Raw genomic sequence first — 24,931 nt, 5'->3', positions numbered from 1 at the left:
CTTAATGTTGTTTGAAATGTAATAAGCTCTTGTTTTATGTAAACATATTTCTCTGTGGTTTTGGAGCTTAGTGTCTTTTCTCCACTTACTTTGAATGAAGAGTAAAGTGTAAGTTAATGGAAGGTTAACAGATGTGCATTAGCCTCTGTGTGAAGTCTGGTTCTACTAGAGAAGAATACTCGTTAGTTATTCTTCCTTCTTAATGTGACTGTAAGTATTACTTAATCTCTGTGAAGAGAAGGCCTGTCTAAACCTCCACTATAATGGTCCACCAAAAATGCATTTTTTAATACTTGCTGTTCTTTAGTTATCTTGTTTCAAGCAGGCAAAAAACTACATCAGCAGTTACACTGAGATGATTATTCTAACGGTATCAGCCCTAGTTGTGTAGGATATGAATTATTTATTTGTGTGTTGTACAACACTTATACTCTTGTGTCATCTTCTGACATACTTCCCAGATGTATTCATAAACAAATGTCAGTGAAAAGTGAACAGTTAAAGAGAAAATATCATCTTCAGGTTCACGGATTTGCAGTGCTGATGGTGTGAGAATGAATTGTTTCCACCTCACTCACTCAGCTCACTGCCTTGAGAATTTATCTGTTACAGCGTCTTCTGGAAAGTTCATAGAATCATAGAATGGCCTGGGCTGAAAAGAACCACAACAACCATTGAGTTTCAGCCCCCTGTACTATGTGCAGGGTTGCCAACCACCAGACCAGGCTGCCCAGAGCCACATCCAGCCTGACCTTGAATGCCTCCAGGGATGGGGCATCCACAGCCTCTTCAGGCATCCTGTTCCAGTGCATCACCAGACTGTGTGAAAAACTTCCTCTTAATATCTAACCTAAACATTCCCTATCTCAGTTTAAAACCATTCCACCTTGTCCTATCACTATCCATCCTCATAAGCAGCCATTTCCCCCTCCTGTTTATATGCTCTCTCTTCAAGTACTGGAAGGCCGCAGTGGAGTCTCCCTGGATCCTTCTCTTCTCCAAGATAAACAAGCCCAGTTCCCTCACTCTTTCCTCATAGGAGAGGTGCTCCAGCCCTCTGATAATCTTTGTGGCTGTCTTCTGGACCCACTTTAAGAGCTCCCAATCCTTCTTGTACTTGGGGACCCCAGGCCTGGATGCAGTACTCCAGATGGAATTGCCCTCACCCTTGGCCTTATTGAACCTTGTTAGGTTCTTCTGGGCCCACTTCTCCAGCCTCTTCGGGTCCCCCTGGATGGCTTCCTTCCTTCCAATGTATTGACAGCCCTGCTCAGCTTGGCATCATCTGCAGTCTTGCTAAGGGTACACTCGATGCAGTTGTACTGCTTCCACAATTGTGCTGTGTGTCCTCAAATTACTGCGACCCAGTTTGTTGTACAGTACTATTTTTGTTGTTGAGGCCCAAAGGGTGGAGCTCCTCAACTCCTTTGTGTTTATTTGCAGCTGCAGGACTTTGTATTAAACTTCTATTTGAGTAATGCATGCATTGGCATTAAAAAACCTTTTTTTGTTATTTCTTCTAGTATTCAATCTGCAGTGAGCCTTTAATTGAATTGTCCAATCCAGGTGCCAGTGGGTCCTTGTTTTTTGTAACTAGTGATGACGAGTTCATCATCAAAACAGTTCAACACAAAGAGGCTGAGTTTCTTCAGAAGCTATTGCCAGGTTATTATATGGTAAGTAATTGAAGTTTTTTTCCGCCTTTATATTCATTACCTATATATGTGCGGTTTTACATCACTCTTCTAAGGACTGGGTTTCATTTGGTGACTTTACTCATATTTTTCATAATATTTTTTACCTTTCAAAGTTGTACTCCCACATTCGTCAGAAAGAATGGATATAAATCAAGAATACACTTAAGATAATAGTCATTCCCTTGGCATTCAAGATGAAGCTGAACATCATCTTCTAAAATGCTAGAAGCAAACTTTGCTAGTAAAGTTAGTGATAAAAACACTTCTTAATTTCTAACTCCAGTTTTTTTTTTCTCCATGTTTTTGTTTTTTTGTTTGTTTACCCTTTGCGTTTCACTCAGAGTGGACAAAGAAACTAGACCGGTCAGTTTCTTTTTTGTTTCTGGACTACTTCAGTTTCTCATGTATAAAAACAATGATGTTAAAAGTATTCATAGCAATATAATTTGTTCAAACATTTAAAAATGTAGTTAAAACAAACACTTGTTTTAATTGTAGCTTATCTGAGAGCTAATGCTAAATTGATTGTATTTTTTTATGTGCGTCAGGCATTAGAAATGGAAGTCATCAATCCAAATAAATTAAACAGCCCTCCTTTTTTTCAACAAAAACCACTCCATGTGCATTTAAACAGAGATTCTTCTGGGTAGTTTACAAGACTTTGGAATATAACACCTGATTATTGTTGGCCAGGTTTTGTTTTCTTTTTTTTTGTGTGTGTTTTCTTAAGAAAGCATTTAATGTTATCTTCCCACTTGTACTAAGAATAAGGAATGTAGTCGTGATTACAGTAACGTAATAGAGTTTCAGTATTTGTTTAAAAAAAAGAAAAAAGATGCAGTGTTAGCATTAGAAAAAAAAACCTGCAATGGCAGGTTTTTTCTTCCTTTTTTTTTCTTTGTAATCGGGATAATCGGCTCAGCATAAGTTTGAGTTGAGTATTAGTGCAAGTAAATGTAAGACCACTTTTCTTTGTTTCTAGTAACTTCATTCTTGCTCTTAACAAATGCAGGGATTTCAAAAATGTAAAGCTTTAATCACCCTGTTTCCATGAAAGCAGTTTGTTCCCATAGGTATATATTCTACCTATGTAGTAATGCAAGACTTGAAGTAGTTTTTCCCTTTTTAGTGATTTTCATGCCAAAAACAGAGTAGTTGTGTTCAGAAGGATGATTTTTACTCTTGGCTCTTTTGTAATCTCCTGCTATTTTGATGGTGTGTCATGATTCTGTTATGACCTCAGATTCACGTGGAAGCAACCATTTGGCGCTAACCTTAATAATGAAAAGCCTCATGGAGAAGGGGATTCTTCTGTTTCATAATCCCATTTAGAGCAGTTGGCCCAAACTTCTTCCCACATGTGAAATGCAAAGGTTATTCAGATTAAAACAATACAGTAAATCTTTGGGATATGTTTGGGTTAGCCCATTCACGGGATGTGGGAAAGAGAAACCTGCCATACATACAGAGTTGGAGATGCACTCGTATTTGTGAGAATAGTGCTTGTCAGGAAGTGTGATTGTTGCAGTTCAAACTAAATTGGAATCAGCTTTAAAGAATCAATGTGTGTTGGTAGCACCATCCAAATTATTATTTATTTTTTTTTTATCCCAAGACTTGTGTTTACCCTTTACATTGAAAGTACAGCATGGTAATGTGAAGCCACTGGGCATCACAGGTTTGTTTCATGGTAGACCTCTCAATTTCAGTTTCTTCTCAAAATAGTGTGTTGTGTTTAAGAAAGTCAGTTGTTCAAAGAAACTGCACTTAATAGGAAAATATGATCTGTTCTCTTGCTCTTTGTTACTGTCCTTTGGCATAAAAATAACATTAAGCACATATATTCTTTGAAGTAAACTTATTTAAATCTCTTCTTTTTTGTTCTAGAATCTGAACCAGAATCCAAGGACGCTACTACCCAAATTTTATGGGCTGTACTGTGTTCAGTCAGGAGGCATTAATATTAGAATTGTTGTGATGAACAATGTTTTGCCACGAGCCTTGAAAATGCATTTCACGTATGACTTGAAAGGTTCCACGTATAAACGGAGAGCATCAAGAAAAGAGAGGGAGAAGTCCAACCCAACATTCAAAGACTTGGATTTCTTGCAAGACATGCATGAAGGGTTGTATTTTGACTCTGAAACTCACAGTGCATTAATGAAAACATTACAGCGGGATTGTCGAGTGAGTAAGATTTATTGACTGTATCAACTTTTCTGTTCATGTTTATTCTAGATTTAGTACAGCAGAAAGGGAGTGGGATATGACTCTGTGTTGCTTAACCTGCCAAGTCCCTCTCCATGCAATTCAATTTAAAAAAACCCAAGAATGTCAAAGCATTGATGTAAACTGTGTTTTAGTTATTAGGATTTAAGAACTGTTTGTGGAAATACAGCTAATCTAGGAGGATAGCTCAGTAGAGTATTTGTTGTTATTATCACTGTTTTCCATTAATTTGAAGTTTTTAATGAATTTTTTATGGTGCACAGCAAATAGACCTGTAGTACTGTCATTATGTAAGAATGAAGAGTGTTTAGAGTTGCTGGCTCAGTACTGCTTTGGTGGGTATGTCTCATTCTAAGTGGACAGAAGCTAATAAGCTGAATAATGGAGGTGTGTCTTGTGGCAGCAGTCTTAGTTCTGGAGCAAAGTAATTTCCCAAGCTGAAAAGTACTGCTTGATACCCATGTAAGTTTTCTGAGGTAAGGAGGGATGTCTGCTCTTGCGAACCTTGTGAGTACTATCGATGTGTTTTGTAGGCAGAATTGTTAAAATTGATATATTTTTTAAATTTTTTTTATTTTTATTTTTTTGGTAGAAAAGAAGTGAGAAAATGAGAATTTAGGAAAAAGTGGAGCTATTCAGATCCCATGGAGGTCCAAAGGAATCTAAGAGGGTTGTGGAAAGAAAAGATCTGTGTAATAATTTTTGGCAATAAAACAAAAATGCATAGAGTGAAGAAGGGCTGGAAGAGGCATCCTGAACGTGGCAGTTCTGGCAATTGTTCATTGCCACCTGTGGTGCAAGATGGAAAGTGGTTTTTTTTTGCGCATGAATAGTACTTTTTGTTTAATTAACACAGAACTCTGCAATGTCTTGTACTTGATTTGTAAAGCTGGGTGACCTAACATTCAGCTGCATATTCAGCATTGGGCATTTATCTAACATCATGCATTGTTCTTTTTGTACCCTCTTGCATTGAGTGTTTCCTGATCTCCTGCCATGTGTGACAATGCAGAATGCATCAGCATTCTGGGCACCCTTTTGTGAACCCTTCTCCCCTTGTTGAAGGTTACTTACCCAGGCAAAGCTTGGAGGGTAACATGTTACATGGAATATTATAAACAGAATGTAAAAGGAGAACACAGCTGAAAAGTAAAAACAGGAATTGATGGTTTACTAGTTCTAATGAAGGAGGTTGCTTCCAGCTTTGCTAATGCTGGTAAAGTCTTAGCATGTGTTACTCGAGAGCTGTGTGGAGTATCAGAGTCAGTAAGCAACACTTTTTATTCTTGCTTTTTAATATTAACATCTCCAGGTCATAACTACTCCTGGAGCCATATCACTAAGCAGGAAGCCTGGCTGACCTTTCTGCTGGCAACAAAGAATGCAATGAGGAACTGCCTTATCTGTGCCTGTTGTCACAGGCGCACCCAACCCAGAAGCAAGCTGGCATTTTCCTTCGTCAGCCTTTCAGTGCTGTTTAAGTGTAGAAACTCTTCTTGCTGCCCTTGACAGCTCTTAAACACCTCACCTCTAGCAGATTTTTAGTTTCAGTGACAATGAATGCAGTCTCTACTTGCCGAGGGCACGTGTCTCAATTCCTTTATTTTATAGGCTGTCCATTTTGTCCCAGCTACTATGCTGCCTTTTCACATTCAAGCCACACTGTGGCTCCCTTTCTCAGCCAGGCTGGTCCCTTGGTATGCCTCAGCTCAGTCCCGAAGGAATGCACTGGCAGATGTGGCAGTGGTGGGCCATGGCTGAGAGTCAGTCTGCATATATTGCTCTTCTCTGCAGCTTTGATAAGAGGATACCTATCAGGCAGAGTATGGAGCTGAGGGACTTGTCACAGGCTGCTGCTTCCAGTATCCACACCAGAATGTCTGCTTTGGGACAAGTGTAGGTTAACTGTGTTCTACATCCAGCTCTGGTGTCCCACACTTGTCATGTTCACTGTAAAGGTGGTAGGAACTGAAAGGTTTATTCACATACTTTTTTGTGCTTTTTGCTTCCTAGCTAAATGAAAAATTGTAATATTAGTGTTCGTAAGGATGTGATATTCATCAGTTCATGGTACAGGACAGTAAATATAGTTAAAAATTTGAACTAGCTTTCAAATTTCAGACTGCCATGCAGACTTAATGCCTGCTCACAAGAACATGATAGCTATACTGTGGTAGTGACTGGCACCTGGGATGGAATGCAGCCAAATGGTGTTACAGATGCATGTTCTGCTGGCCTGAGCGCCTTCACTGAAAATGTTTTCTTTGAAGCCTTGTTCATCTCAAGTTTCTAAAGCCAACATGCCTGTTTTTTATATAATGGTGAATACTGAGAATATTGAAAGATAGATGTTTAAATCACTACTACTTAAACTGTGTTTTATTTGTAGTAACCCTGCTGTTATGCTGATTACCATGTCAAACTGAACACTACTAAAAACAAGGCAAATTCTCCAGTTTTCAAATAAAATAATGTTGTAACAAATGTTAACAGAAACTGTTCTACCCAGTATGAGACAAAGATATAAAAGCTTTAAGCAAATACTACGTAAAACCAAAATCAGTGAAGACAATTTAAGGTGCATTTTCAGTGTTTTTTGGTTTTGTTTTGCTAAGATACACAAAATTGGACTCTATACAAAACTTATCTCTGTGTTTTCCTATAAGCACCTAATCCCACAGGAATACTTTATGGAGGATACTTATATATAGATTAAGGATAAGTTACTTCACTAACTGAATTTTTAGGTACAAGTAACATGAACATGACTGATATTGTGTAAGAAACACTGGAAGTGAATTAACTGTAGTATTCAGTGTACATAGGTGCTACCAAATCAAAGTAAAGCTTGGCATCCATTATTGTTTGCTTGGTCTTTACTGAAGCTCTTAAGTTAGTTTCATAAGTGCAGACTACCTGTCTTCTGGATAGAAAGCATAGGAGAAAGCACCTGGCATGTTCTCGGGTACCAGGAATTACAGCCCAGACACATGAGTAAGAAAGGTTGCCTTTTGAACTTCAGATATAAAAGAGTTTTACAGGTAACTGTTGATCACAACGAAGAAGGTTCCTTTTAAAACAGACAGCATCAGGATTATTCAGAGAGAGTTTGCCGCAAACTCATCTAGATACCTAACAGAGCACATTGGTGTAACTTTAATCAGAAAACATGAAATTCAGAAGAAAAAATAGTCATGGATTTTTTTTTTTCTTGTAAATCTTTGCTTCAAGTGTTTGCAAAAATGCAGTGTGCCTTGAATGTCATCTAGTCATATGTGAGAATTTTGACTGTACTATTAAATCCTGCTTGGTGGTGTTTTTCTTTCCCACCTGCTGCTGAATCCAATGGCAAACAAATTTGTAAAGGGCCGGTAAAGGGTGTATGTGAGTGCAGCTGACTGTAGTAATTGATCAAATGGAAGAAACTCTTCCAAGCAGTGTTCTCTTGCTCTTTACTTTGCTTTTAGTGTCTGCTCAGTAAGGTGCTTATCTGTATGTGCTGTGATAACCTCTTTTTGTCAGTAAGAATGCAGTTCCCCAGTATTTCTCCCTCCTCTTGCATAACACTTTTCAGTGTATATAAATAATCTATGCAAATTGAACAACTCTTATTTATCCTGAGGTTAAAATTCCCCAGAGAAGATTTGTTCTAGGTCTACGTAAAAAGGGGGGTTGGAAAGAAAACAAGATGGTATTTATGAGAGCACTAGCAAACTTTACTTGTTATTTCAGAGTGGCTTTTTTTTTTTTTCTAATGAAGTATATTATGTAGCTCGCCTATGAGCTCAAAACTATTTCTTCTCAGTGACCTTAGTGGGCCTTTTAGGGGTACCCGTCACATTTAAAACACAGACAAATGTTGTTTTGCACAAGTAGATCAGTCAGCTTACTCCAAGTCCAAGGGTTTTTGTCTTGTATTAAATGATTAGATTTTCTTTTTCAACAGGAAGACTTTTTGTTTTCAAGTTTTCAGTTGAAGTGGTAATGACTTAAAAATAGGCAAAGTATGTCTGGAGTTGCTGCATGTTTTGTGATTTCTCTGGGGGTATGTCTTCCAAATTCTGGAAAATAACCTTTTTCTTAGAAAATCCAGCAATAAGTAAAACTGAGATTCAAGTAGTCTTTGCTGTCTTTCTTCACCTCTTTCATTAAGGTGTTTTACTGCAGTTGAGGAAACCAAAAGCGTTCCTAACAGTTATGACAGTTAGAACAGAAAGAAAGAAAGAAAATCAATCTCATTGTGTTGAAATGTGATCATTGATCAGCTGTTAAATTCATCGTATTTCTGTTATATTAGTTCTTATGCCCCTTTTCTGAAAGTCTTGTTGAAGAGGAAAAGTTTTTGTGGTTAACCTTACAAGTTTTTTCTTTTCATAAACTTATGAAACTATTTTTTGTAGTATTTTCTTTGGTGCTGTGAGAACTGCCTGTTGAATTGCAGGAGCTTTTTGTGGTTAGCAGCATGAACAGAGATTTGACTGTCAGTACATACCTTGGGCTGTATGTGGAATAAAAATGAAATTATATAGCAGTAGTATGTGCTTTGTTGTTAGTCACTGGCTGAGGTTGTTCAGCGTGACCTTATCTATGATGATTCATGGAACACTTTAACATCTGATTAGCTTAGAAAAGAGAAAATCTGATTCAAGGAGTTATTTTTCCTTGTTCAGAAGTGATGTATTTTGAGATGCAGTTTGACTGGGCTTTTATATATTGTGAATAACATTCTGTTAGTAGGGTGCATCTCAGTGATTATGTGAATAAAGATTGGGCTTCTCTCACTTTTCCTTCACAAGGGACACATTTCTGAGAGTTAATATCAATTTCTAACGGTGCCAAATGGATGACATCAGGTATTTTAATGAGCTTTCTCATTTTGCTGTGAATGCATGCCTTTTCAAGAACTGATTTCTTTTAGGTTTTTTTTTTGTTTGTTTTTGTTCTCAATAGATTGGGAACTCATTTCAGTACCTTTATAGCAAAAACTTGATATTGCTTATGAAAAGTAGTTAGGATAGCAGAAAACCTTCCTGTTTTTCTGGTGTTTCTTTCCAGTGATTTTTTTGGAACAAATTGGTAAGTTGTCAAAAATATTTTCTGTCCATTGTACCACAAAAGCACTGTGGATTTAAGTGGCAGTGATGAATTGTTGTAGAAGGAAAGATTCATTTTATTAGGTAAGAGATCCATCCCTGTGGAATGAGGACCAGCGCATGATACCATAGCTTTCCATGAGGCTGCATCAAACCCTAAATGTGGGTAATGAATTAATGCAGTTAAATTATAATGACTCTAATTTCAGAGCGTTCAAATGAGCTTAAGGAATAGATTGAAGGCAGAGTTGCCAGGTATTATAAATGTAAAAAGTGATAATGCTTCTTTGCAAGCTCGACAAGCTGCTGAAAATTGGCTTTGCATATACAGTGTTACTCGCTGTTCTGTTGTGGTAGTGTTATTGAGGATGAACTGTGTTTTTTTGTTTTGCTATATTTTTTTCAGCCAGCAGAGAAAGTAATTGAGTATGTGATGGCAGACTTCTACTGATTGCATATTTTTATGGCTGCATTATATAAGAATGTGTATGGGAAAATCTTAGCAAAGTTTAGTAACTGGCAAATGGTAAGGGAAATTCTAGAATTTATTTGATGCCAAGTGTCTGAGCTTTCACATCTATTTGCTGCACTGTTCTTGCAGTTTGTGATTATAAAGCAGGAAGTTAATAGCCACCAACACACAGCGAGCAATAACATTTCCTTATGTTGTCACATTAAAACACACTTTTCTTGCATCCTGAAACCTGTTTTCTGTTCTCAGAAGATGCTCTGGAGCACTAATAGCCATACCTATGTATGCATTTTTCTTGTCCCACCCATAAATAACCCACCTTGGTGCAGGATACCCTGAGCAAGTTCAAACTTAACGCATTGTCTAATTCCTTCTTTCTCTCAGGAAAAGAGTATGAGTCCATGCCTTTCTTCACTTAAGTTACTTTGTGTTATGCTTGCTTTCTTTACTTCATGTACTAATAGTTGTGCAAAAATTAAGCCATTGTTTCTCGCAGAAACTACTGCCAGAGGCAGAAAAGAATTCAGATTCTAGTTACTTTGACAAGTACATAAGAAATATAAATGGAGTAGGAAGGAGCTTTCCTGCTTCTCTGCATGTATTTGGTCATTGAAGTTAAAATTATCTTTGGAGATGGGTATTAAGTAGTAGACTACTTTTTCCTTATACAAATCCACAGACCATAAAATGTTCCCTGGAGGTTGCCAGCAAATCTCATTTTGGATTTACAGCATGTCATGGAGTTCACATGCCAACACAGTGTTTTGTGTAAAAATATTTGGGCTTTTTGTAAGCTGACAGTAATCAGCTTTTAACATAAGAGTCAACTCTTAACATGAAGAGTTTGTGCTCTTCATTTGTATTGACTATAAAATCACATTTTGTTCCCATTGAGGTAAAAAGATTCACTACTACCTCTTAATTCAGACAAAATTACACCACTACGTTTGGGCACTGTATGTTAAACATACCATAAATCATTGCTGAGATGAATGAATGGAAGGAAAGTTAAATGGCACTGCAAATTTTCCCATGTTGCTACTAATTTCTCTTCTTCCACATAGCACTGTCATTGTCGGGGGTACTAATCCAGCTTCTGTCTCCTAACATTTTTGTTACATTGCTAGCTGTGATTACTGCCTGTTTTATTTCATATTTATGTGCTGACTTGAATCTGTTACCTTTTATTGGAGGTTTGACAGGTCTCATAATGACGTCACTAGAAATATACGGTACACATGCGTTAGAGAAGGCTCTGTGAGGAAAGTATCAAGTGGTTTTCCTAACACTGGGAAATGCTTCAGGAACACTTTTTGAGTTAAAACAGGAGATGGAGGGGAGTGTACTACTTTAGCATAGGCAGAATTTCTCCATAAAGAACCTGGAGCAGGCATTAGAGGTATGTGTAGTTCTTAAGTGTATAGTGGAAGTATTAATTCATTATTTTCTATAAATAAAAGGGAGGGAATGTATCTTTAGTGATTACAGAGCAACATTATGTGATGTTTGTTTTGAGTATTTCTTTTTTCAGGTGTTAAAGAAGCAAAGAGATAACAAGACAACTAGCATTTAACTTCTGTGGAGTAATAAAAGATTATTTCCTAGGGCTCTCATTGCACATTTTCCCAGTTAAGGAAAAGTGTGCTAGGAAGGCTGATTTTACTGAGGTTCTCAAAATGCTGCTGTGTAACACAATTGCATGTAGCCTTTTCTTGCTTCGCTGCAGCCAGTTCTTCTTTGTTCATAGGTTCTAGAAAGTTTTAAGATCATGGATTACAGTCTGTTACTGGGAATACACATACTGAACAGTAACACGAGAGAAAAAGAGGGCGAGAGCTCCCAGAACGCGTCTGATGGGAAACGTCCTGGAGGGCAGAAGGTTCTCTATTCTACAGCCATGGAGTCTATACAGGGGCCTGGGAAGTCAGGGGATTCTGTTGTAACAGAGACAACGAACACGTAAGTGCCATACCATGTCCTTAGTGTTGACATTAAAATTTTTTCAGTCAGTGTCACGTGATATTGATTGGCAAAACATTAAAGACTCAATTGTATTTCAGGAATAGGAAGATTTTGCATTTTAACTGTTTCAAAGCTTCACCATCAAGACTTGCTGGAGACTGAGGAGCAGAAATGATGAGTAGTTGGCTGATACCTTTAAATAGCTGATTGCAAATTTTGCTAGTTTTGTTTTTGAAAGAAATATTATTAGACAACCATTATAAGAGTCCTAGCTATGAACTAGTCTCAATTAGAAACAGCCTGATGAGCCATAAGTAGAAACTATTATTGAAATGACTGTTTCTATAGTGTTTACTTTTGATACTAAAGTAGTGTACTCAATACATAGAGTTGTATAATCACTGCTGAAGTGCAATCATATTCATGTACACTATTTCTAGAAGTTAAAAATGGCTGTTTTTCTCTTATATTTCTATATAGCAAAAACTGTAATAGCAATGTATTTACACATTGTTTTATATAATTCTGTTGTTTACTTTGAAATATGTCCATTATGAGTGAGGATATTATGATCACCATTCTTATTCTGTGTAGTCAATTCTTGAGTATAATGAGGGTTTAATTGTGTATTAGAAGGATTTACTTTTCTCACAGGAGCTGTCTGTAAATACAATTAACAGTATGAAAGCGTGTGTAAACCTGCAGCAGACAAATGGGAGAACTGTGGTACTTTGCATTTATAGAGTATCCAGGTGTTCCGAAGCCTAGAATATAAATTGGATAAAGAGCTGAATTTCATCGAGTTTTTACAGTGTAACTTTTACAAAGGGCATGATGAATGCTCTTGTATGATGGAAATGTTGCACCAGCCCTTTTGGCAGGGGGTGTTGGTTTTGTTTTTTTCTTCTTTTTACAAAAAGATACAGTTGATTACATAGGTCATCCAAGAAAGCTCCTCTGGTTATTATGTATGGAAGACAAGGCATCATGTAGTGGTGAAGATATTGGGCGCTACTCAGATGAGAACTGCAGTGTTGCTGCTGAAAGCCCAATGCAATCCTATCAAAAAATCTCCCGCAAATATACTTTATTTATGATAAGTATTTACTAGTCAATCTAAAGTACCTTACACTTGCCATTTAAAATCAGCTCTGTGCTAAGTGAGCTACATCTAAATTTGCATTGTGACATCTAGCTTTAAAATTGTCTTATTTCTTTCAATTTGTGGGTAGGTACTGTTCACCTATGAAGCAATAGTCAGAGATTCTAACTACATTTTAATTGTTTCTGTCAGAATGGGAGGTATTCCAGCTAAAAGCCATAAAGGAGAAAAGCTGCTTCTATTTATGGGGATAATTGATATTCTGCAGTGTTACAGGTGAGTGGCAATTGAATTTCATAATTTTACTGAATGAACAATTCTATACGCACTATACAAGTGTGGATGCTTTATAGAGCAGTTCTGACTCTTTTATATGTCCTTGCTCAGGTTAATGAAGAAGCTGGAACATTCATGGAAAGCTCTTGTTTATGATGGGGTAAATGTTTTTGGTTTTGTTTTTTTAATTGCTAGTATTTTAAGTAAGGGAACTTAGTGTTTTCTGTTAACCAGGAAAGAGAGAACTCTGGTGTATTTGTAGTCCATCACCACATCATCTAAACTGCTTCTGAAATCTTCTACATTGATCTCTTAATACATGCTTTGATTTTTATTTGTTGACCTTTCAAAAAGCAGGTAAACTGATCTAGCCTTTATGACTTACACAGGACAGTGGCCAGTTAGTAAGACAGTAAAAAACTCATGTGTTCTGAAAAATACCATTTTCAAATTCTGCAAAGATTTTGCAGAACATAGATATTACAGTTTGGACTCATAATTTCATAAATGTATTGCTTTTACTTAGAACTATCTTTCTTTAAAGGAAAGAATTTCTGGGGCTTTGTTGCTTTGCATAGTCCAGAAACATGTGGTGCCGTTTACCTGATGTGTCGAACTTTTAACTTGATGACATAATTTTTATTTTATTTTTTTACAGAAAATGTGACTAAGACCTTTTTCATTCTTGCAGGATGCAGTTTCAGTTCACAGACCAAGTTTTTATGCAGATAGATTTTTAAAATTTATGAATACAAGAGTTTTCAAAAAAGTTCAAGGTAAGAAAATATGAGTTTGCACTTCCAGGTATTTTCAAAATGATTGTTTTGTAACGCTTCTGTCCTGGTAATACAAGAATCCTTTCTTCAAGATCATGTAGAACTTATATTAGCAGAACTTGAGGCTGTTTTCATTAGAGATAGTGGGATTGTACCCTAGCAGTGGAATTTTGTAGAAACGTTTGCTATGTTTTTTCTGTCATACAAAGGGACATCTGAAGATAAAATAGGTTTTGGTATATTGACATTGATGGAAAGATAAATTTTGTGAGCTAATTATGTGCCTCGGCCTGCTTCTGTTCATAGCAATAGCCTCAGTGCTTGATTTAATTTGAATAAACAAAGATTGATTAGATACCATGTTTGAATGTAGGCATTCTTCCTTTAGATATGTGTGTCTTATATTTCAAGAAAGTAATGGAAAGTTGGATATTAACTAAGTGTTTTATCTTTTCTGCTTGTTTCTACTTTGGCCTCCGTTTCCCCTTTCCTTAATATTTTTATTCATTCTCAAAAGCAAGGTCCATATCATTAGTAGTTATAAGAGGGAGAAAATGCCAATAGAAACCCACCATGACAGCAGAGGAATATCACTATCAAGAGTTGTCTGGAGATTTCAGCTTAAATATTTCAGCAATAGTTTAACTTTTTACTATTCTAACTTCTCAGAAATAAAATGAATTATTAATGTATTTTAAAGAAGACCATGCAACTGTAGATCCTCTTAAGTGTTAGAGAAAGGGGAAAGTGACCATATGCAGACTCTGCAACTGAGAGGAAATCAGAGAAGTAAATGATAGCTGTGTGTGCTTTGGAGGTGAAAGTTGGTGGGTAGAATAGACACTGTTCAAATGTTACAGCAGTGATATTGAGCCTACGGAATTGTGTCAAACTTACAGAAGATATTTTGTGAATACCTTTGTGATTAGTGTTAGTTTGGTCTCTCTTGATGTTGTCCTTGGTTATCTGAAAGAAGAAGCATGAAGCCTATATGGAGAAAGGCAGAACAAAATTGAAATGAAGGATAGAAAAAAAAATGAGATTAAGGGAAAGGAGGTTGGCTGCAAATTCTTATACAAACCAAGAACTTAAGGCACTAAACGCTAAAACCTTTGGAACAGGTAGATGACAGTATGTGAACTTAAAACTATCACTTTATGGCACAACATTGTGATTAATATAAAATAAGGCAGCTAAGAAACACAATTTTAAAAAAAATTAAAAAATTAAATGAAGTTCATATGAAAGGAATGACCACCTTGAGGCTGAGATCTCTTAAACTATGGAATAATTTTGCTAGGGAGCTGTGTCGTATGAGACATTACTTAAAAGCTTTATTATCTGGAACTTTTCCAGTATACACAGTCCCTGTGCATTTGAGTATTTTCAGTTTTCTGGTTTCAGCTGCTGGATTTATCTCAGTGCAAGATGGAAGCTTTTCTGTATTTGAAAACTATGCTACAACTAAGGGACATTATGTCTTATTTTCTTGATGATTTTAATCTGTCTGTCTCATTTTTTCAGTCTATTAAATTCTTTCAATATTCCACTGTTACTGATCTGCATACAAGCTATTAATCTACTTTTATATGGGTGGTTCAGATGCATTATCATTTTTTTCATTAAAAAAAAAAAAAGTGTTTCTGTCTTTAGGAACATTGCTTCTTAACTTCAAGCAAGGCATTTCAGTTTAAGTTATTACGCCCTGTTCTGAGCATGTGCTTTTCCCTTAGTGCACAGGATAAGCCTCCATAAATAACTACTAAAATGTAGTAAGAATATTCATCATTAGTCAGAGGTTAGCCCAGCAGCAATTTTGTTATATATGTATTTTTAGCAGCATCCCAGAGCTGTGTTTCTAATTCCATTCTTCTAAGCATGTGTCAATCCACAGCAAAGTGACTTTGATGCCTTTAACTCGAATTTTATATTACACTATAAATTATTCCAGTGTATCTGACATAATCTTTCCGCTTATGCATGAGGGTCAGCAGCTGGCAATTAAAAAAGCACTAACTGAACTAACTGGCCTTCTTCTGAAGGAGGACTTCAAACAGAGGTCATGATTCAACTGTAGTAACAATGGTGAGATCCAGCGTTTCACTCAAAATGCTGTTCTAAGAAAGCCCTACCAGAAGTCGTGACAGGAATTTTCTGACTATACAAGCCATCAACATTTTGGAAGTGTTTATTTTACCCAAAAAAGTTCAGGTTTCACACATGCCACTGAAGAAATTCTGTAATAGCACATACATCATTATGTAGGAATGATTCACAGCTTGAGGAAGTGGTCATAACTTCTCAAGATACCAAACTTTTCAGTTTTCCTGTCTTGTTTTCTTCTGTATCAATCTGTCTCTGATTACACAGGTTGATACATAGGATACTCTCTGATACATAGGATACTTCTAGCAGTGATAAAAAGCTTAGTTGACTGTCCTGTCTTTTTGTACTGTGATCAGTAGGAAACTCCAGAAAGCAAATAAACAAAAGTACTTTGCTCATAGATGAGTAACTAACCAGTGCCTGTGGGTTTAGTAATATGCTATTTGATAAGTGATTTTTCTATCTGGATGTATACAGCGTATATCCAGTCTACAGTCTGATCTGTACCCAGAAACCCTAGCGTTATAGATGACTTACCTTTCTATATGCTGTTAAAGATGTACAGGACACTAAAGTGACTAATTTAACACCCGTGTTCATTTGGTAACACAGCTTTAAGGTCTTCACCCTCCAAGAAACGGTGCAATTCCATCACAGTCCTAAAGGCAATATCACAAGAAATAGTGTGTGCTGTCAGCCAGGAGTGGAAAGAAGAAAAGCACGGCATTATTACTGAAGGGCAAAGCTACTCCAGCCTTGATGAGGAAGGTAATACCTTGGTGTGAACTATGTTTTTAAAAGAAATTTGTATAAGCCTGATCTAGAAAGTGTGAGTCTGGCTAGACTTTACAACTTGAGGTTTGGTTATTCTTGAATACTGCATGGAAAAAGTAGTTTATATGTCAAGGTTATAGTATGATCTTAGTCTTCTGCTTCTTTGCAGGAGATCCTAAAACAATTTGTCCAATACAGTTAGCAGATTAAGGCCAGAGCTAGTGCTGTTCTTTTCTCTGATTTCTAAATGAATATGTCAGATTTGGTGTTTTCAAACTCAATTTGTTTGCCCCAGAATATTTTTAAAGAGACAGAACCTGCTCTTTTCAGAAATTGTTTCCAGCCTGATGCAGAGAACTGACCACCTAATCCTGTCTGAAAAGAAGGCTCACAAAGTGAGAGGGTGGTCCTAGCTTCTACAAGAATTCATCGCATATTCATGCTGCTGTTTAATATTTGTCCATCAGGTTGCTTTGTGTTCTGCTAAATGTACTAGCTAGCAGTTGAAACTTGCCTTGTGAAGAGTGTAGGTATGGGCAGATCACAATATCTTCTATTCAAACATGTTTAGAAGCTTCAAGAATCTAGTGAGAGTACCCAGTAATGCCATGTACTTGCATAAAGATTTGTGGATCCAGTCTGTAATGGAAGTTGTTAATGTTGTTCTTTATTTTTGTATATTCAGTATTAGGTTCACACCACCGGCCAGATTTAGTGCCAAGCACTCCTTCTCTGTTTGAAGCAGCTTCTCTGGCAACCACAATTTCTTCTTCTTCCTTGAATGTAGATGAACGCTATCAACGTGATCAGCCTATGCTCTACTCTAGCAGGTAAATTTGTTCTAGCAGGTATATTTAGAAGAAGACTCTCCACCATTCTGGTAAAAGTCTGGCAACATGTTCAATGGGTGCAGGCTCTGCAAAATTGAAATCAGAATGAGAGATTTTCTGTGTAGACCAGTATTGACCATTTCCACTGAGGGAGAACAGCTGGAATCCTACTGGATTTGTTATGTATTTTGCAAAGAGGTCATAAAGTAAAAAGCATAAAATCAGAGTAAATGTTGCCATACGCTTTGTATTTTTTTTAAAAAACATTTTCCAAAACTAAACTAGGTGTTGAAAACTTACTTAGGCCTTAGTCTGTTCCGTAAGCCAAGCTATACAAAGGTATACAAGACTGGGAATACTTCTAACTTGGCTGCAAAAAAAAACCTGATTTTCTAGGAAAAGGAAACGGCTTTGAAGATGATCTTTATTCTGGATGCTCAGTGCTGGATGGTCTGCTTAAGGTTCCTTAAAAGTGACCATTTGCTGAAGTGAATTTCCTTGAACCTTCGCTGGGGTGTGTGACAAGAGCCTATCCAGTTTTAATCCAGAACAGATAAAAAATGGGAATGTTTTGATGAAACTTGTGAGCTAGCTTGGATACCATGTAGCTATGTCAGCCCAATGCCATTGCTGTGCCACTAAGGCTTGATGGGAAGCTGTGTGTACCTGAACTATACCAAAACTTGACAGAAGAAAAATTTTACATTGTACCGTCTTACCTGCTTGTAGTTCTTATTACCATATGCAATGTCACAGACTAGCAATTTTTTTAATGTGTTTTTACCAGTACGGGTAACCCTTGTGAAATAGAGCATCTTGAATTTCTCTGTACTGATTTGAAATCCTGCATCGTATCATGTTTATGTAAATTTAATAAGGTAATTCATGTACTGTGATGTAGTTCTTTACTATGTATGTTGTTCAAAACAAACAAGGTGTTTTACAAGTAGTTTTGAGACAGTAGGAATTTACTTCTTTATTAGAATTTCATCAGTTGCTTTCATGTAAAAGGTAAAGTGACTTGCAGAGTTCCTTGATCAAAGTGCTACTTAAGGTTTCATTTTCATTAAATTGAAGGGAAGCTCACTGATCTGTTTTGAAAAATAAAATCTGAATTAGGTATGGTTTGGTTATGGGTTTTTAGTTACAGAACTATGAGAAGTTGTCATACATGTGTCAAATAACATTCCTGATGAATACGTGTTAGCAGAAATGGAGCTCCTTCAATTTAACTTCTGTAAGTTGTGTCTAATTTATGACAGTTGTTGGACTTGAAAATTCCATTGTCTTGAAACAAATTTTAGCTTTGCCAAAAATAAAGTTGAGTATTTAGTTTTTCTAATTATATAAATAATAAAATAAAAAATTATTATCAATAAAAACAAATCTAAATTTCTTGCAACAGATGCAGAGTACAATAACACCATTTGATAAAGCAAAATTCTCAGCTACAAAATGCTGTTTTTAAGCACAGTCACCATCATTAGCTCTGTGTTTTTACCAGTCTCATAACAGTCTGCATAGCTGACCAGAACGCGGCTCATCTTTCACATTGCTGTTGCAATACACCACCCACTGCTTCACTGCGCTCACATCCCCTGTTTGATCTCTGTAAATGTTCAGCATGTGTTGGTGAGTGTCAGTGGGTGCCATTTTTTCCCCATAGAGGAATTTGGTGCCACACCTTTGCTTCATCTGCAGTTCTATGTCAGATGCCGTTGTGTCAGAGTGCCCCTCTGCTGCCATCTGTCACACAGCAGCAACACGTAGTGGAATATTGGTGGGAAGGTTCAGCCTCTACTGCCATGCCACCAACTCTGACATTGTAAGCCAACATAATAAAATGGAATCATTACTTTCAGAGCAGCTCTTGTTTATGCTGCTGAAACTTATGTTTTTGTGGCAGATTGGAGACATTTCTGTGCTACAATGAGAAAAGCTGGTAGGGATATAAAAACACCAAAGAAGCATGCCATAGTCACGTCTTGAGGCTTAGATGCCTTAAATTTTTCTCACTGGAGTTCTGCTTTTGAATAACTCAGCACTTTGCCAAGTATCTCTGATAACATAAAGCCCAAGCCAGTCTTGTAAACAAATCATTCGTATAGGCTTTGTTTCAAAACATGAGCCTGATTTCACTTTTTAGATGTGTAATCGACTATGAAATTCTACTCTAAAGTATTTAGTAGGAAAAAAAAATAGGCATTTTTTAATCTGTTTTCCTTTCCTTCCCCTTTCAAAGTGTCCTCGCACAAAGTAAGAGAGTACAAGAATTTCTTCTTAGCCAGTCAGAAGTTTCTGTTTTATGATATTGAAGAGAAATAATCCAGTAGTACCATGCACAGTATGGTATGCATAGGTCCATAATTCCCAGTGGTGCTAGTGAGCAGCATGTGCCAGCACAGTCAGAAGACATTCTCACTAAGAAAAGAGAGTACCTTGAATACCTTGAGGCACACATCAGATTTTTAAGCTTTTTTGTGGAATTACCCTGCTTGTGTCAACCATGAATGTCATCATTTTCTAAGGAGAGGGAATTTTATCTGAGAAGAGAGCTCAACACATTCCGTTCTTGGAGTTGCTGAGCATCTGTGATGTAAGGAATTGCTGCCAGTGTGGCTAAACAGAGCTGATTTGCTGAGCTGGACCTGGATTCTGGGACTTTATCATCTGAGGAGAGTTTATCTAATCCTGACTTGGCACAGATTAGAACTAGCATAATTGGTAATACAGAGCAGTGTTTGGGGACTAGTTATAATGGAAAAAGGGGAACTGAGCAGCAGTCGTAGACATATTGCTTATTCTGAGTGCATGTCTAGACTGCTCACTGCTTATTTTTCACCAGTTTTTGATCCTTGAGGAGCTATGGAGACTTTAGGTGTTACCCTGGCAGTGTAAAGGAGTGACAACAGGCTAAGTGTGGAGGGGAAGCTGGCTGTTTTTTGTTTTTTCAGCATAGAAGGAGCTTCATCTACAAGTGGGAAAAAGAGAAAATGGACAAATGTCATGTGATATGGTATTCAGCAAGTGGTTTCTTGGCTTTCTTGGTTGTCAAAGGGCAGCTGGCTTCTGTTCTGTGAAGCTGTTTCTTAGGTGGTTAGCAAGATCAAGTATTCAAGATAACAGAAGTAACAATATGTTAAAGATATACGTTGAAATTGGCAGGGATTTTCTGTACTTCCTGTTTTCTGTCAGAAAGTATGTTCAATTCAATCAAAAACCCAAATAAAATCCCATGACGTATTACAGGGTACTTCACCTCCCTATCTTCACAGCTACGCCAAGAACCTGTGGTGTATAAGAGGGAGAACTGCTGAATAAATCTGACTTGTTTTAGCCTAGGAAAAATGATCTATGTGAAGTACTAATTTTGTTTCTCTTCTTAATGTTTTCTGTACCATCTTAACACCTTATACATGTCATACCATATGCATATAAAATGCACATCTACCTTCTCTCCTTCTCAGTGGAGGAAATGGCCCACTAGAAATGAGCCTCAGAGAACGATGACAGGATTTGGGGCTCGTCTGAAGTGTGTCTGTACCATTGCACACAGTAAGGGCAACAAACAGGAGGAGCTGGAGGCCATCGTATGACAGGCAAATGATGATTTAGTTGCAATTACCAAAATGTCATGGGACCACTCCTACAATTGGAGTGCTGCAATGAATGGCTAAAAGCTCTTCATAAGGGATAGGCTAGGAAAAAGGGGCAGTGGTGTACCTCTCCGTGTCAGTGTTTCAGTGTTATTGAGCTCAGGGCTGGGAATGACAAGGTAGAATGTTTGTGGGTAAGGATCAGGGGAAGGGCCAACAAGGCTTATGTCTTGTTGGGGGCCTGTTACAGACTGCCTAGCCAGAGAGAAGAGGCAGATGAAGTGATCATCTGGCAGAAGTTGTGCAGTCACTAGCCCTTGTTCTCATGTGGGACTTCAGCTTCCCTGTTTTATACTGGAATTACAATATAGTGCTATAGAAGCAGTCTAGGAGGTTTCTGCAGTGTGTGGAAGATAACTTCCATGGTTGGTAAGAGAGTAAGTTCACAAACAGGGAAAGACTGGTGGGAAATGTGGAAATCAGGAACTGTCTTGGACAAAGTGACCATGAAATGGTAGAGTTCTCAATTTTTGGTGAAGTCTGGAGGGGGAGCCAACAAAACTGCTGCCTTGGACATCTGGAGGGTGGACACTGAACTGTTCAGGACCCTGGCGGGGAAGATCCCTTGGGATTCAGTCAGGAAGGGTAAAGGCATCCGGGAAGGCTGGATGTTCCTCAAGAAGGAAGTCTTGAAGATGCAGGAGCAGACTGACCCCTGTGATGTAAGATGAGCCAGCAGGGAAGAAGACATGCATGGATGAATAGGGAATGTTTTCTGAGGCTGCAGGAGAAAAAGGAAGAAGGGACAGGCAGCTTGTGGGGGAGAACAAAGAAGCACTAGGATGTGCAGGGGAAAGTCAAAATGGCAGAAGCCCAGCTTCAGCTCAACTTGGCCATTGGGGTAAAAGAGAACAAAAATCTTCTTTATAAATATAGTAACAGTAAGGAGAATCTCCATTCTTTAATGAATGTGATGGGGGGAAACATGACTACTGAGGATATGGAAAAGGCTGAGGCTCTCAGTGTCTTCTTAACATCTGTCTTTGAAAGTCAGATCAATTATCCTTGAGACGCTCTACCCCCTGACCTGGAAGTGGGGGATGGGTAGCAGAATAAACCCCAAACAATTCAGGTGGAGGCAGTTAGAGAGCTATTACTCCACCTGAACTGCCACAAGTCCATGGGGCCAAGGGCACTGGGGGAGCTGGTGGAGATGACAGCTGAGCCACTTTTCATTATTATCAGTGTTCCTGGTCAGCCAGAGAGATCCCAGGGGATTGCAGGCTTGCTAGTGTGACTTCCATCTACAAGAAGGGTCATGAGGAGGATCCGAGGGACTACAGGCTTGTCAACCTGACCCTGGTACCAGGGGAGGTTATGGAGCAGATCATCTTGAGGGAGACTACACAGCATGTGTAGGACATCCAGGGGATCTGGCACAACTGGTGTGGGTTCATGAGAGGCATGTCCTCACTGATCAAGTTACCTGCCTGGTGAATGAGGGAAAGGCGGTTGACACAGTCTACCTAGACTTCAGCAAAGCCTTTGACTGTTGTTTAACGAAGTATTTTCCCAGATAAGCTGACAGCCTATGGCTTGTACATGTGTAGCCTTTGCTGTCTGGATGGCTGGGCCCAAAGAATGATGGTAAAGGGAGTTAAATCCAGCTAGACACTGGTCATGAGTGGTGTTCCCCAGCAGTCACTAGTAGGGGCTTTCCTGTTTATTATCCTTATTGGTGACCTGGATGGGGACATTGAGTGCATCTTTATTAAGTTTGTAGGTAACACCAAGCTGGGAGGAAGTGCTGATCTTCTTGGGGGCAGGGAAGCCTTACAGAGGCTTCTGGACAAGCTGTGTTGCAGGGCTGAGGGCAGTGGGTTGAAATTCAACATGACCAAGTGATGTGCTCTGCACTTGGGGCACAACAGCCCCAGGCAGTACTACAGGTTTGGGGTAGAGTGGCTGGAAGACTGTGGAAGAGACAGCTGTTATGGTTTTGCAATTTGGTTGGTGTTGGTATTCCACATCAGAACACCATGCTAATAATGGGAGTAAAGGGGACAAGTTTTTTTTTTCTGTGGGCTGCCTTAATGGGCATGTGGGGTGGAGCACCGGAAGGGAAGTGAGGAAGGGGACGGGGTTGCTGGCCCGGCTCCCTGCGAGGAGACAACGTGGTCAGAGCTTCCTGCCTTCCACAGCTCCATCGGTGAGATTGGGGACTTGGTATTCTCTTTGTTGAAACTCTCTTGTTGTTGTTTAGTGTTATTAGGTTATTAAACTGCCATTCGTTCTCAGATCACCTTTTTTCTCCCTTATTCTTTGTTAGACCTAATCGCAATCTCCCTTCCCTTCCCCGTCTCCCTAAACGCACGTGGCCGGGCCGGGCCGGGCCGCGTCGCACTGCCGCTAGAGAAAAGGGGGGGGGCTTTTGTTCCTGCTGCCCCGGGTTTGTGCTCACTGTCCCGGAGTGAGCTCTAGAGAGAACTCCGTGACAACAGCTTAGGAAATAAAAGTAGCCTTCATCTAATTTTTTCAATTGAAGGAATTGGTAAATATTAATTTTCCTGCAAAAAAAAATAAATAAAAAAATAAAAAAATATATATATATACTTTATGTGAGTCTGGTTTTCTGTATGGGAAAACTCTTGTACGTTATATTTAAATGTTCTGTCTGTGCACTTAGACAAATTTGCCTAAATTTGATTAAAAGAGGTGCATGCTAAGTGAATGTAAATCAGCCACTAAGTGGAGGAAGAAGACTTCAGTGCTTCAGTGCTAGAAACAGATGCACTGAAACAGTGGGGAAATCCCCATGGAAAAGAAAGAATTTGACTGCGATTGAAGCAACACATAATATGAAGGTTAAAGAAAATAGGGCTTTCCTGGTTCTTTGGTGGAATTACTTCGGCTTTTTGTGTGCTTTTGGTTTTGTTTTGCTTTTGATTTAAGAACCAAGATACAAAGTAGACTGCTTTAGGAAGATGAGAGCAACAGCACAGCTGAGCTCAGTCATGGGTGATCATCACTGAGTGGGAGAAAATAACTGTAAAATAAGTTTTTGCTTGGCTTTTTTTTCCCCTTTCAATCTACAAATTAACAGTGGGAACTCTGTGCATCATTGAAAGCATTCAAAAACTCTGTTCCACTCTAGTGTATTCTTTTTAACTAACTATGTGTATGGGGTCTTATTCTCTTCTGATGCTGCCTCACCTCCAATTTCTCTTTGAATGCTCTTCTGGAATTCTGCATTCAAACTGAATGATCATCAGTGATGCTGCGATGATGCTGTTGCAGAAAATTGAACTTTAAGGACTGCTTATACCAAATATGTTGCATTAAGAGATTATGTACTTAAATACATATTTTACATGCGTACCTACTTCTGTCCATACATACTTACATATGGTTTTTTTGCCCCTATGTGTAAGTCTTGGGTACATATCAGATTCAGCTCAGTTATTTAATTTGAGAAAAGACTAGTTTGGAAATCTCATTAATGTGCTAGTAAAAGCTGTATTTTGTAATATCTGCAGAGGTTTTCATCAGTTTTATTTTTCTCTTTCTTCTGGTATAGGATTACTACTATAGTAGTCAATAACATGTAGGTAAAAAGGTGTAATGTATAGAAATATTTTGGAGGACTTAATGGTGTTTTAAAAGCTTCCTGATTATTCATTACATTCTGCTGGAACAGCAGTTCTTTGACAAGTTTAAGAGGAAACACAGCAGAAAAGCAAATTGAAGTACACCAATTTAAAGGGCAGAACCCTGATACCTGCCATCCTGGAGATATAACAGAAAACACTGTCAGATTAAAATGTATTTAATCTTACAGTCTGATACTTTCCTTGTTCTTCCAGTGCCAGCACATATAGTACTGTTGTCTAAGCACACAGAATTCTCCCCCTCTCCAGTGATGTCAAAAGTCGATATTTAGATTTATTGGAGATGTTTTATGAAGTGTTTGTGGAAATAGAAGAGAGATCTATCTTGAGCAGTAAATGCTTGCTCTGGA

General features: G+C 38.1%; 1 protein-coding gene across 9 annotated transcripts in view; it reads left to right on the top strand.

The window, feature by feature from the left end:
- The window catches only part of PIP5K1B (phosphatidylinositol-4-phosphate 5-kinase type 1 beta), an 85,058-nt gene that overhangs the window by 51,790 nt on the left and 8,337 nt on the right, over window positions 1–24,931 (top strand). For 5 of the 9 annotated variants that reach the window (XM_015849099.3, XM_015849098.3, XM_085528249.1 and 2 more), the window contains 8 exons: window positions 1,524–1,676; window positions 3,585–3,884; window positions 11,239–11,450; window positions 12,748–12,831; window positions 12,943–12,991; window positions 13,523–13,607; window positions 16,326–16,481; window positions 17,173–17,317. In XM_015849099.3, coding sequence (XP_015704585.2) covers window positions 1,524–1,676; window positions 3,585–3,884; window positions 11,239–11,450; window positions 12,748–12,831; window positions 12,943–12,991; window positions 13,523–13,607; window positions 16,326–16,481; window positions 17,173–17,317 — 1,184 coding nt within the window. Of the gene's footprint in view, window positions 1–1,523; window positions 1,677–3,584; window positions 3,885–8,173; window positions 9,546–11,238; window positions 11,451–12,747; window positions 12,832–12,942; window positions 12,992–13,522; window positions 13,608–16,325; window positions 16,482–17,172; window positions 17,318–17,713; window positions 23,123–24,931 lie in introns of those variants that run through there. The other 4 variants (XR_014939152.1, XR_014939151.1, XR_014939150.1 and 1 more) reach the window with 3 other exon arrangements.

Source organism: Coturnix japonica, chromosome Z (genome assembly GCF_054131305.1).
Source record: "Coturnix japonica strain WE chromosome Z, WE-NBRP24, whole genome shotgun sequence".
Taxonomy (NCBI): Eukaryota; Metazoa; Chordata; class Aves; order Galliformes; family Phasianidae; genus Coturnix; species Coturnix japonica.
The sequence above is the reverse complement of the archived record's forward strand: the minus strand, read 5'-3'. Positions and strand labels throughout refer to the sequence as shown.